General features: G+C 37.8%; 2 protein-coding genes across 2 annotated transcripts in view; both read right to left on the reverse strand.

Moving 5' to 3' along the window:
• Positions 1-11,324, reverse strand: part of LOC103924261 (probable sodium-coupled neutral amino acid transporter 6) — a 38,846-nt gene extending 27,522 nt beyond the window's left edge. The window contains exons 1-4 of the mRNA XM_009332752.1: positions 11,236-11,324; positions 9,052-9,110; positions 8,167-8,219; positions 5,023-5,062 (exon numbers count right to left, since the gene is read on the reverse strand). Of these exons, the coding sequence (XP_009331027.1) occupies positions 5,023-5,062; positions 8,167-8,219; positions 9,052-9,110; positions 11,236-11,324 (241 nt within the window). The remainder of the gene's footprint in view (positions 1-5,022; positions 5,063-8,166; positions 8,220-9,051; positions 9,111-11,235) is intronic.
• The window catches only part of LOC103924244 (probable sodium-coupled neutral amino acid transporter 6), a 5,204-nt gene continuing 1,660 nt past the window's right edge, over positions 8,213-11,756 (reverse strand). Inside the window, exons 3-4 of the mRNA XM_009332733.1 lie at positions 11,566-11,727; positions 8,213-8,219 (exon numbers count right to left, since the gene is read on the reverse strand). Of these exons, the coding sequence (XP_009331008.1) occupies positions 11,606-11,727 (122 nt within the window). The 3' untranslated portion in view covers positions 8,213-8,219; positions 11,566-11,605. The remainder of the gene's footprint in view (positions 8,220-11,565; positions 11,728-11,756) is intronic.

Consider the following 11,756-nt stretch of genomic DNA (forward strand, 5'->3'; position numbering starts at 1 on the left):
CGCCGTGGGCCTCCTCCACCTAGCCCGGGGTCTCCTCCACCTAGCCCGGGCCGCCGCGGGCCTCCAGGCCGGCCTCCTCGTCCGCGCACTCTCAGCGTTATTTACCTACCTGGTTTTTCCACTGGTCACGCCTCCCGATTTACTGCGGGAAGCTTGAAAAATACGAACTATCCAAATGTAAATACCTATGTCGCATGTATTACATTCATAGCAGGGTTTCTGTGTGTTGTCCGTCACGATGACTGTTATTAACAGGCCATAAAATCCAGCTAAAGAACTGAATCTCCCATCAGAACTAATCCTGTAACTTCCACTTACTGCCTATAGCATTCAGGCAGACCCGAGGATAAAACAGCGCTCCAGGGATACGGAACAATCTTTTTTCCTCATTACTTATTCTTACAAAGAAGAAAAACATGTACTTTTGAGGACATGTTAATTGCAGAATATTGAAACAAAATCCGCAAGCACCAGTTACAGAAATTACACTTAGTTAAACTGTATTTATACTAGAAAGCAAGTAATTCTTTGTAAAATTAAGATAGCTCTCCGGAAAGCTTAGTTCCAAAGAGCGACTGCAGTGATCATTTGGGTACAAGCCAAGACAGGCTAGCTGCTCCGACCGATCCTCAGCACAAGAATTCCCCCGTGTATCTCAGCCTCTCGAAAGGAACTGAAAAAATAAGGAAAGTCTGCTGCAAAAAGTCTTCATACAGACCACCTATGCTACATGGCCGTACTGCAGGTTCTACTGTTGCACTTAATCCCACTGCTAATAAATTTTAAATAATTAAACTCATGTTCTCAGCCGTTTCAATTTATCTTTCTGTATCACAGCTACCAGACCCTCTGGGACCGGTCGGATCTCCCTGCAGCGGTGACCTTCAGCTGATACCAGCCCGCAGCCCAGAGAAGTATGCTGTAAAACTCTCTGCATACTTCCTGCTAGACCTCAATGCTGAAGATTTGTTAGTGTTGGCAACAGACTGAGAGCTGCTCTTGTGCAATACTTCATTGTGTTTGTCTCCATTTTTCCACCAGCCTTGCTAAAATGATTCCTTCTCTAACTTCATTACATTTGCTTTAAGATTCCTACCGATTTCCTCTCAGACACACGGCTGTGGACTGTCCTCCTTTTCAGTCACATCCGCAGAGAGGACAATGCCAGGAGGAGAAATTCCCGTCTTCCTTCCCCCCCTTTCAGAGAGCATCTAGGAAGCTTGCAGAAGTTCCCTGGCAGGAGAGGGGGAAGGGCTGCGTGACGCCGAGCACGGCTTCGGCCCACCGTGCCTCATCCATCACTTCCTAGAAGCACAACGCTATTAAAACAATAGCGGGGACTCCGTCCAACTCCAGTCGCTCCTGGGAAGGATTACGTAAAGAGCCCGCAGAGCCATGGAGCTTAGTGTTTTCCACAGCAGCCTCCCTCGCTCCTTCTACACCTCCAGGCGTACGACTTCCCCAAGGGCCCCCTCTCATCTCACAGGGCACGCGACAAGGTCCGAAATCCTTCCAGATCATCTTCTGCATGGCAGGCGAGAAACGGACATTTGGAAGATCACTCCACTTAGAGACGTGGGGTGAAAGGAAAGGGTCGGGAGGAATGGATGAACAAAGTAACAGCCTGGTAGTAGGCGATGTGATCGTTTCCTTTCCAGTATCCACTTTGCAACCCCATAGACACACGAACTGGCTCTTTCAAGAGCAAGGCAGTTCCCATGTAACTAATCACTAGTTACGTAGATTAAAGGGCTGCTGGACTGGGCCAAAACACTGACAACTAGAACAGTACAAAAATGAGTAGCTCTGGCCATCCCATTCAACCTTTTGGTTTCACTTTATTAACAAATACCTACGCTGCAAGAACAAGTACATATTGATATAAGGAAAGCTAAGCAAATATTCTCAAAGTTTAATCACTGTAAGCTAAGAATTTGTGTATGTTCTATGAAGTCTTTAAGTCACCATATTTAAGATGACCTTAATTTACATTTGGATATTGCAAAGTTAAGGCATTATCCTGATGCATCCTTAGGTAATCCTTGGTACTTAAATGGATTTTGGTATTTGGTTTGTGTTACTTGGATTAACGTAACATAAAGTGTTCCAAGAGACGATTAAAAACCTGCAGGGAAGTTGAGCACTCATGTTAGAGATACATGTTAAAATTCCAAGCCATGTACTTGAAATAAACTTTTTCTTTTTAACCTTTTAAATTCCAAATTTGACCAACCAGTGCTTTCCTGTAGCTGTACAAAAATCTTTTTTTTTCTTTGGGTATCCTGCTAGTAGATCTCCCCTATCTACACAAATCCGTAAGTGTATCCAATTAGGATGCCAAATTCAAATTTGCACCTTAAGCTTTCTTTTCAAAAAAGCAAAGATGACAAATTCGAAAGCATAACTATATTAAAATGCTTACTAAAAAGCTCTCTCCACCACAAATGAATGTAAATCACTTCCGCACTTAAATTATTTTTAGAAGCGATCAGACCAAACTTTAAAAAGCCCAGACTAGATGCTGATAGTGACAATAACCCTACTAAAGTTGCTTATTTTAATCACAAACCATCATTCATTATCTCATGCTCTCTAATCACTTCTGAAATAAGATACCGTATGATGCAATGCACCCAGGTCTGATGATGGAGGAGAAAACAGAAAACAATTTTATTTTTAGCCTTACTCTGAAATTAAAGATGTTGACAGAGGCTGGGTGTCTGCCCAACGGGCACGGCGCTGCTGGTTCCTTCAAACGGACAAAAAAACAAAAAGAGGGGAACACCTACCGAAGTGCACTAAGGGGAAAGGGTTAAGTTTTACACTTCGTTCCAGCATGGCTCCCATTCAGGACAAAACACACCACACAGTTTCACCACTCCCTTTTAGAATCCGTAGACGGACCAGAAAGACAAGAAAATTTCCTCTCTTTCTATGCATTTCTTCAAGAGTCAAGGCTCAGTGAGAGGTGAAGAGAGCTCTTCATCCCTCCTATTTTAAAAAGCCTGTTACCCTGCAGTACAGTCATCTGCAAAGACGATTCTGGACACAATGTTGCTCTGCTGAATTGGACTGCAGCATCACAGGACTCTGCCAAAGGCAGTTGTTAAGGAGAGAAAGAACACAGCTGGGAGCTCTGTTCCCAAACAAAACTCTGAATACTAAACAGGAGCTGTGATAGCTCCTTGCAATGACAGCACAATACATCTTCTCTATGGGAGAAGCTGCCAAGGAGGCCCAACCTGCAACCCATGTTTCCACAGATCACCTGTCCTCACAGACTGGGGCATGCTTGGCCACTACTAACACTAACTGATTCAGAGAAGGAAAGTCAGCTTTCGCTTTCCAGTGCATTTGAAACTAAGTGGTCTTTGCAAACGAACATACCGGATGCGGGAACTACTACCATTCCCTTACATGAAAGATACTGCCCTTGGAACCAGAAGAACCAAAACAGAGTTTTGAAAGCTTCCATCAAAATGAGGTCACTAAAAATATTTGAAAGAAGAGTGTCAACTCGCAAAAACCTACTTTTTAAACTAGTTAAACGGAAAACCACTGGTTGGCAAACCAGGCCCAACTTGTTGGCAGAGAAGGCCAACTGCAGAAGACGGAATTAGTAGTTTGATAATATCCAGCATGCAATAGTTTGGGGCTCTGGAGTTACTGAGGTGAATTTTATTAAAAATGACACAGAGAAGGTTATGAACTGCTATGAGGAAAAAATAAGAGTCATATTTCCTTTGACCACAGTCTCTTCTACACAATCCCATAGCCTCCAGAACCTGTACCGTGTATCCCTCCTTCTCTAGTACTGTTTTATTTAGAGGTCCACTCAAATGGAAAAGGAAATTCAAAAATGTGTTCCTTGCTACAGAATATCCTCTAAAACCTGTGTGAATAAATAATCCTTAATCTTGGAATTAATATGTTCACTCCTGCCTGAAATTAATGCTTGGGTTTTTATAGCCATTTCAGTTAGGCACTTTTTATTATTGGAGCTTTTAGTGTAAGAAAAGATTCCAATTTTATCATAAAAGCAGTTACTTGGTCTAGTTCTAGGTCTCTACATAGCGACAAAAACCAGCAACCACTGAATTGTCTGGACTCTACAGGTAATCCTAAAGGAAAGAACAGCGCTGGAATGCTGTTTCCTTCTGTCAACGTACGTGAACATGTGTATCTTCTTGGGGGTAGGGGGTGGAAAGGAGGGAGCTTTCACATAATACCCTCATACCTCATCAAATTATCCAAAACATCTACGGCCAAAAAAATTTAAAATTGTTCTGTCTACTTTCAGACAATTAATTTCTAAGGGCACTACTACTTAGTAACTGCCAAGTATGTGAACATACCTGAGTAAGAGTTCAAATGCTTAGGCGACTATTTTAATACAAAGACAGCTAGTGTTATTTTATCATGTCATGCACCAAGGAGGACAAAATAAGAATAACGTAACAGGACAGCCCAGCATACGACAACATAGATTATTGACCCACACAATGGAAGTCAGCAAACTAAACAATCCCCCAAAAAACCAAGGTACTGAACTAACAAAAAAAGCTACCATTAATAAAGACCATATGAAACTTCATGGCTAAGTAAACATTCCATTGTTACACAAATCACTAAAATGCATAAGCAAGTTCCAACAGCAAAAACCAAAACACATGATATGATAAAACGTAGCTACCAGATGCAAAGGTACGGAACAGCGGAGAGGAGATTATGCTTCCTCAGCCCCTTCCAATTAGTAATGCCAGCTATAATGGATGTGCTCCACATCCTGTGATGCAGTATCAGGCATACAATCCAACCCCCGTAAGTCCCCCCCATCTACCCCATGACCACAGCACTTCCACTTAGCATGGTCATATAAAGAAAAGGCTTAAGTTTTCTGTCCTTTTAATCAGTCTCTTAAGAACAGTTTCATTTAATTATTGCCTTTGGTGTTTGTGGAGCTTTGTAGACTGTAAAGGTTATACTCCACTCGGTTAATACTGAGCATATGAAGTTTCTTACCTCCAATATTCTGGATAATTATTGTAGTTGCAACAAGGACCTATAAAAAAAATTTATTTCTTTAGAAAGGGTAAGGATAACTAAAATCGTATGTCTATAGCAGCCATAAAACACATATGTATTATCTTAAACAGACCAGATGTTGAAGCGATAACTGGTACTGAAAGGAAGGGCATCTTCTACTGAAGAGTTTAACACATGGAAACCAACGCAATCTAAAATGAATACAAAAGCAAAAAATCTCCCTGAAAATACTGCATTTTCATTCTGAGATGACAAAAAAAGAGAAGTTATAGAGTGAAGCCTGTTCTGCAGAAGATGAGGTTTTTAAATCACTGAAAACATGTAAGTGCATTCTAATTGACATCAGGTGAGTACAAATGAAAATGACCATTCACCTCTGAAAAGAAAATCAGACAGCAGAGATTTGTACAAGCTACTTCCTCACTCCAAAAACCTGCATATTTTTAACTGTCATGAATGTCATTATTCTTTTAAACTTACAAACTAGATAGACTTTTCTTTAGCATTTGTGATTATTCATATTGGACTGACACGGAAATAGAAATGATCACAGGCTATTAAAACATTTGTCTGAATCCAAAGAATTAACTTCCAACTGAAAAAAACCTAAAAGTGTCTAAAGTTTCCCCAGTGTTTTCTTTTCAATTCAGTTCTAAAACAATATGACCATCTAGTACAGTTTTTCTTTTTACCCACCACTGCTCTTGATGTAGCAGGACCTTCCTACATGAGTGCTACCATTAAGTCAACTTGGAAAAAATTAAGCCACAGTTATAAGAAGAAAAACAAATTTGTATTTTTGAATGAAATCTGAAAGCAGAGTTGCCATTTTTTCAATTGAACAGCTAGAAAGATTTTAAACTAATTCAAAGTCAGTTCAAAAGTCACCAGGGGATGAAAGAAAAAAAAAAAAAAAGTATGGTATCTTGGAATTTGCCATAGATGGAAACAAGTACTTCATGCCTTTGGAAAGGGAGAATCAGCAATCTTCCAACAGCAGAAAAATCTCCATCCTCACAAATCTCAGAAAAATATGTTTGATAGGAAATCGCCATAAGGTTGAATTACTGCTCTACTTCAAGAGCAGTTAACCAGTAGTTTACTGCCAACCTAGGACGCCAGTTCAAGCAAGGTCCTACAGCAGTCGGTCTGTATCACTGGCAAATGACTCGGCTGAGGGAAGGGTAAGTACTACTTTAAAGAAAAAAGAAAAAAAAAAAAGCCACTCGTGCCTGACTGAAGTGAGGAGCATTCAGGGACAGAATTAGAATTCAGAACGGTTATAGTAAACTAGAAAAGTCTAAAAATCAACAAGATCAGTTAAAAGCAATGCATTCAGGAAGTAGATCTCAAATATGTGACTTAAGAGTTATTAGATTGCAAATAGAGAAAATAGTCTGAGATAACACGAATCAGTAGCATGAAGCACCCACAGAAACAGCAAATCTTGTTTTGGGACGTAGTACCGGCCATGTTCTACCTAAAATATAGGTAATAATTACATTTCTTGTCACTGTCAAGGTCTCAGCCAGCTTAACTGTGTTCCATTTTGCAGGCAAGTTTTAAAAAAGGTGTATAAATATCAAAGGTACTTCAAGCAAGAAAGATAAGTGTTCCAGAAAATGTCAGTTCATTGGGAAAGCTTGGTGAACTTTGGTTAATTATTTTATCAAAACAACAGCTTCCCGACCTAGAACTGTTCCAGTGCTCTCCATGCACACTGAAAATAAAAAAACAGATTATTTTTAGCACAAATTATTTAAACTGAAAATTATGAAGAAGTGTATTAGGGAGAATAAAAAAAAATTACTGATGTTGACTACATAGTGAAGCTGTGAAATCTCCTTCATTTAAGCTTTTAAATAACAGATTAGACAAACATCTGCCAAGAATGGTTTATGTATATTTAGCCCTGCCTCAGAGCAAAGGCAGACTAAGTCACATTTTAATATCTCCTTAAGCTCTACATTTCTATGACTTCTGCATCTAATGGCTTGTGGTAACGTGTACAGAACAGCTCCTGTAAAAAATAATTCTATTTCATACCTTGCTAATATCAAGGTTTATTATCTCTTGAGGTTGATCACATCTTAACTCTGATCGATAAATATTGATCCTCACAGACTACACTCATATCTGCTTATTAATGCTAGTGGAAGTCTTACAAACACCTAATAGCTCAGATTTAATTCTCAGTTACATTAAAACAGAAGAAATTAGACTCTAGACTGTTAAGCAGAACTCATTTAAAAAAAAAAATTACATTGTTTCAGTAAACCATTAAAATCACACTTCTGTGTGGTAAAATCTGCTTTCGGCATCGTGTAACTGAAACACAGAGCATAGAAGTCATAATATTAAATGTGCAGTATTCTCAAGTAGTATTTCCTGTGCACCCAGTATTACTGGACAACATCGTCTATTAGGAAAAACAGATTCAGTACACACTACTAAAAAGGCATGGCTTACATGTTGATTACTCTTATACCAAAAATGGTTAGTTTGCTGGTGGTTTTGGTTTTTGTTTAATCATGAGATAAAACAAGTAAGAAACATTCATCTGAAGAGTTTATTAAACAAAAGGAAAAAATTAACATGCATTAAACATACTCTTATTTGTTCCTATTGTGGAAACTACACAAAAGGCAAACAGTTATCTTAGATCTCTATTAAATGCTAGAACACCAAGGGTAAATCACTTACCTATCTCTTAACAGTTTACAGCAGAGGTACGATGGGACTGTAACAAACCTGAAACGGATTGCTGAGCCAACTTGACAGCAATGCCAGTGAGCAAATATTTGTACATACAACTAAAAAATGAACACACTGACAGGAAAGTAGCACAAAATCTTGCATTTAAGGACTGTCTATTTTACAGTTAACTAAAGTTTGGGCTTCCACGGACCAGACACACTAACTGAAACATAGCAAAAAGCTTCAGGACGTAACGGATTTTCCAGTACACTAGGACGTCAGTAATTATAGTACTTATTTATCTCTCTTTACTGTGCAAAGAACAGTTGTTCATTTATATCTCTTTACTATGCAAAAAACAGTCTCATGCATCAGGAGCATGAGACGAAGAAGAAAAATACACAGGTAAAAATAACTACTCACCTTTCCAGTTGATCCAAATGCAAACAGGCCAAGGTCTTCATAGGAAGTGACAGCTGTTAGTAAGGAAAAACAAAGCTAAAATATTTCTAACTTCAAAATCACTTGAAAGCTCTAGCTTTGCCTTTTTTCCCTTTTTAAATGAACATAATTCAGGACAGAATTAAAAGAGTATTTTACAGTATTTTTTATGTACAAAATAGCTTTTATATACACCTGTACTCCTGCTACAAAATACAGCTCTATGCTCGACCATTCAGAGACTCTCCAGAAACTCAAGTTAATATTAAAAATAGTAATATTTAAAAAATAATAATAATACATTAATGGCAAATTGCCTTCTTCCAAAGACCTTTGCAAGTGATACTATAGATGAAGAATTCTGAAATTAGCCTCAACAATTAGATATAAGATATCCCCATATTTTATTTGTTAAAGGGGTATTTTTTTTTTATTTTAAATGAAGACAACAACAGAGGCAACATTTTCATCTTTCTATGAATATAAACATCAATCACCATCTTGCCAGCTTTCAAAAACTCGGCGCTATTTATTTTCAAGAGAGCTGAAGGTAAACGCCTTCCTTGGTTGAAATCCATTATTAAAAAACAAATCAAAACACACCAAAGCAAAACAAAAAAACAAAACAAAAATCCTGCCCTTACCTGCACCTGACTTACATGATCACATTGAAATACCCTGTGGTTTCCTGTACGCTTTTGTTGAGTTTTAGCTGAGGCTCACTTCTAATATTGCTGGTAACTCAAACCAATCCCTTCTCAGAAAGAAGGAAGTCATATTGAAGTCTTTCATTGTTGCTCTGTACTTTGTTATTAGAAACTCAAGTGATATCAAAAAGATGAAAGTTTTCTCAGAAATACCACTCACTTTCTCGGTATATAATAAAACGGTCCGCAGTTGTAAATGCCTCAAAGTGTAAAATTAATCTCAAAACCACGTAATTTTATTGTCACAACATTTCCTTTCTCTTCCTCCGTTCTCCTCGGTACATTACTGCTTCTACTCCTGTCACATCTTAATTTAGGGCCCAGCCCTGCAATTTGAGCTGCTGAGGGCAGACCTTCACACCTGAGTGAAGTCCCACTGAGGTAAATGAAACAAGACAGGGGAGACGCAGGCGGCTCAGAGAGATCAGATGACGGACTGGAGCCTCAGACTGCCAACTGCCCCAGCTGAGGCGTTTTTATTTCACTGAAGATCTGCACACAATCAGATCAATGCTCCAGAGGAAAAAAAAAACAAACCAAACCAAACCAAAAACCAACCCACCCCTTCATTAATTTTCTCATATGATTCTCTCAAGGGCGATGTTTCACATTCTGCTCTAATACTGACACCAATATGCTATGACAAAATAAATGAAATGACAAAATTAAATGAGCCAGAGTCAGCTCTCAGCGTAAGCCTGGACTAATCTTACATCTGCCGTTACACTGATACAAGTTATATAAAGATATAATTAAACAAGTAGTATGTCTTACTAGATTTTACCCTGCATTTTTCTTAGGTTTCTATTTATAAAATTGTTGATGACAAGGGGGAAAAAAAAGCATTTTAGAAGGCCATCTCCAATGGCATTAAAAAAAAAAAAAAATCAGTAAAATGTTAAACATATTTAGGAGACAGTTGTTTTTACCACATGGGAACAAATACACAGCACACACATATGAGGAGTTACCAACAAAGAGAACAAAATTTTCCACGCGAGTCCAAAACAGCAATACGAAACCTTAGAATATTTTCTATAGTAACTCTGTTTCTGTAACCAATTTAGTCCTGTGAACACTGGGAAGCCCTAATACTTAATCACATTACTTTTGTAATTTCAAGAATATATGGAACAAAATATTAAGCACAATTGACATAAAGATAAACAAGTTCTGCCTGATTGGCCTGATTTCTATTATGTTATTAACACTAAATGGAAGTTGTCCATTTAAATGCAAAGTGAAATTGGCAAGTATAGGACGAGCAATACTCATGACTAACTCATAAAATGAAAAGAAAACAAAGCCATGAAACTTCCAAGTACATCCCACTTAAATTCCCAATTCCTCCGCTTTACAGAGCAGGCTTAGCGTTTGTCAGCCCAAACCCCAAAACAATGCAGGTCGTACTGAATTAACACCGGGAGAAAACATTGACTGAACTAATCCTAATCTAACACTTGACACTTAGCAATATTTTTTTGCTAAGCCTTTTGGTCTACACAAATAATTCGATTTTGTCAAAGTCTAGACCAATGTAATTTAAAAATCAAAGACACTTCTTTATTTTTAAAATACAACTAAAATGCCTGTGCTTAATAAATCCTGGTCTCTGTTAAAAATGGAGTTAATATTAGAGCTTCCTTTTCAGAAGGTATTTTATAGGTCAGCTCTTTCCTAGAATTACTTTTATGATTTGAATACCTGAATGAATAGTTTACAAACGCTTTCAAAGTTTCGTTGTCTCCACCCTTTAAATTTTTCTAGCTCATTTTTTAATATAAAACTACTAAAATTTCTTTCCAATTCCTTGCCATGGATTAAGCTTAATAGTATAACTTTATTCAAAAACGCATGCAGGTTTTACAAAGACAAATGTTCAATTATCTACTTTGGAAGCAAACACGTACACAGCTTTTACTTTGTCAAGGCCCAACAGGTCATATTTCTTACTTTTTAAAGACAATGTTCCAAGGAAAAACTTGGAATTATAACATGAAATTACTTCAAAAGTTTACAGGAATTATAGTAAATATAATCTATTAAAAATAAATAAATAAAAAAAATCAAAACACAGAAGGCCATAAATCCAGCAAATTTATCTAGACATAGTTCTGGTGCTAGTATTACCTGTCAACATTACATGATAACTAATTATTAACTGTAAAGTGCTGGTTTCAGACAAGAGAAATACTTGTCATTTCAGTGGTATTCCTTGCTTTCAGTTGTGCGTATTTAAAAAAAGCTTTCTTGAGGTGGAGTGTTGCCTTTGGACAACAACTGAGGAGTTAAACCACTCTTGTATATTAGGTCTCTAAGTTCATAACATGGAAACTTTTCTTACTTCAAAAAGCTCGAATCCTTAGTTTTCCCCTCTCCCTGGTAGTTCTTTTTGCAAGGATCTCTGATTATTATTTTAGCAGACAACAACATAATACCACCTAGTGCCTATATAAAACAGAACTTGTGAGCCTCAAATAAGAGGTAAACAAAAATCATGAAAAAAATTATCTCAAGTTTCCCCTTTTTTGCTTCTTATGTATTTTTCTAGCTACTTATTTCAGGTTCTAATTCCTTTCTACTAAGCAGAGCTCCAAGAGGAGAAAAAAATTACCAAAGACTTAGTCCCAAATCATCAAGCAGCCAACAATATCATCCATAAAAGTAACCCTACCTCTGAAAAATATTTTTTAAGAATGCAGGAAGAAGATCACTCAACAGGTGAAGACAGGAGCAGCAGATCTAAGAAGAATCAGGAAGCAATCATCTGAGAGACCAAAGCTAGCTGTAGACAACAGAGCCAATAAGGAAAGAAACGGAAGCTTTCTCCCACCACCTTTGAAAAGAGAGGAAAACAGATGAGAG

The sequence above is a fragment of the Pygoscelis adeliae genome, unplaced genomic scaffold (assembly GCF_000699105.1).
Source record: "Pygoscelis adeliae isolate BGI_AS28 unplaced genomic scaffold, ASM69910v1 Scaffold179, whole genome shotgun sequence".
NCBI classification, from domain to species: Eukaryota; Metazoa; Chordata; class Aves; order Sphenisciformes; family Spheniscidae; genus Pygoscelis; species Pygoscelis adeliae.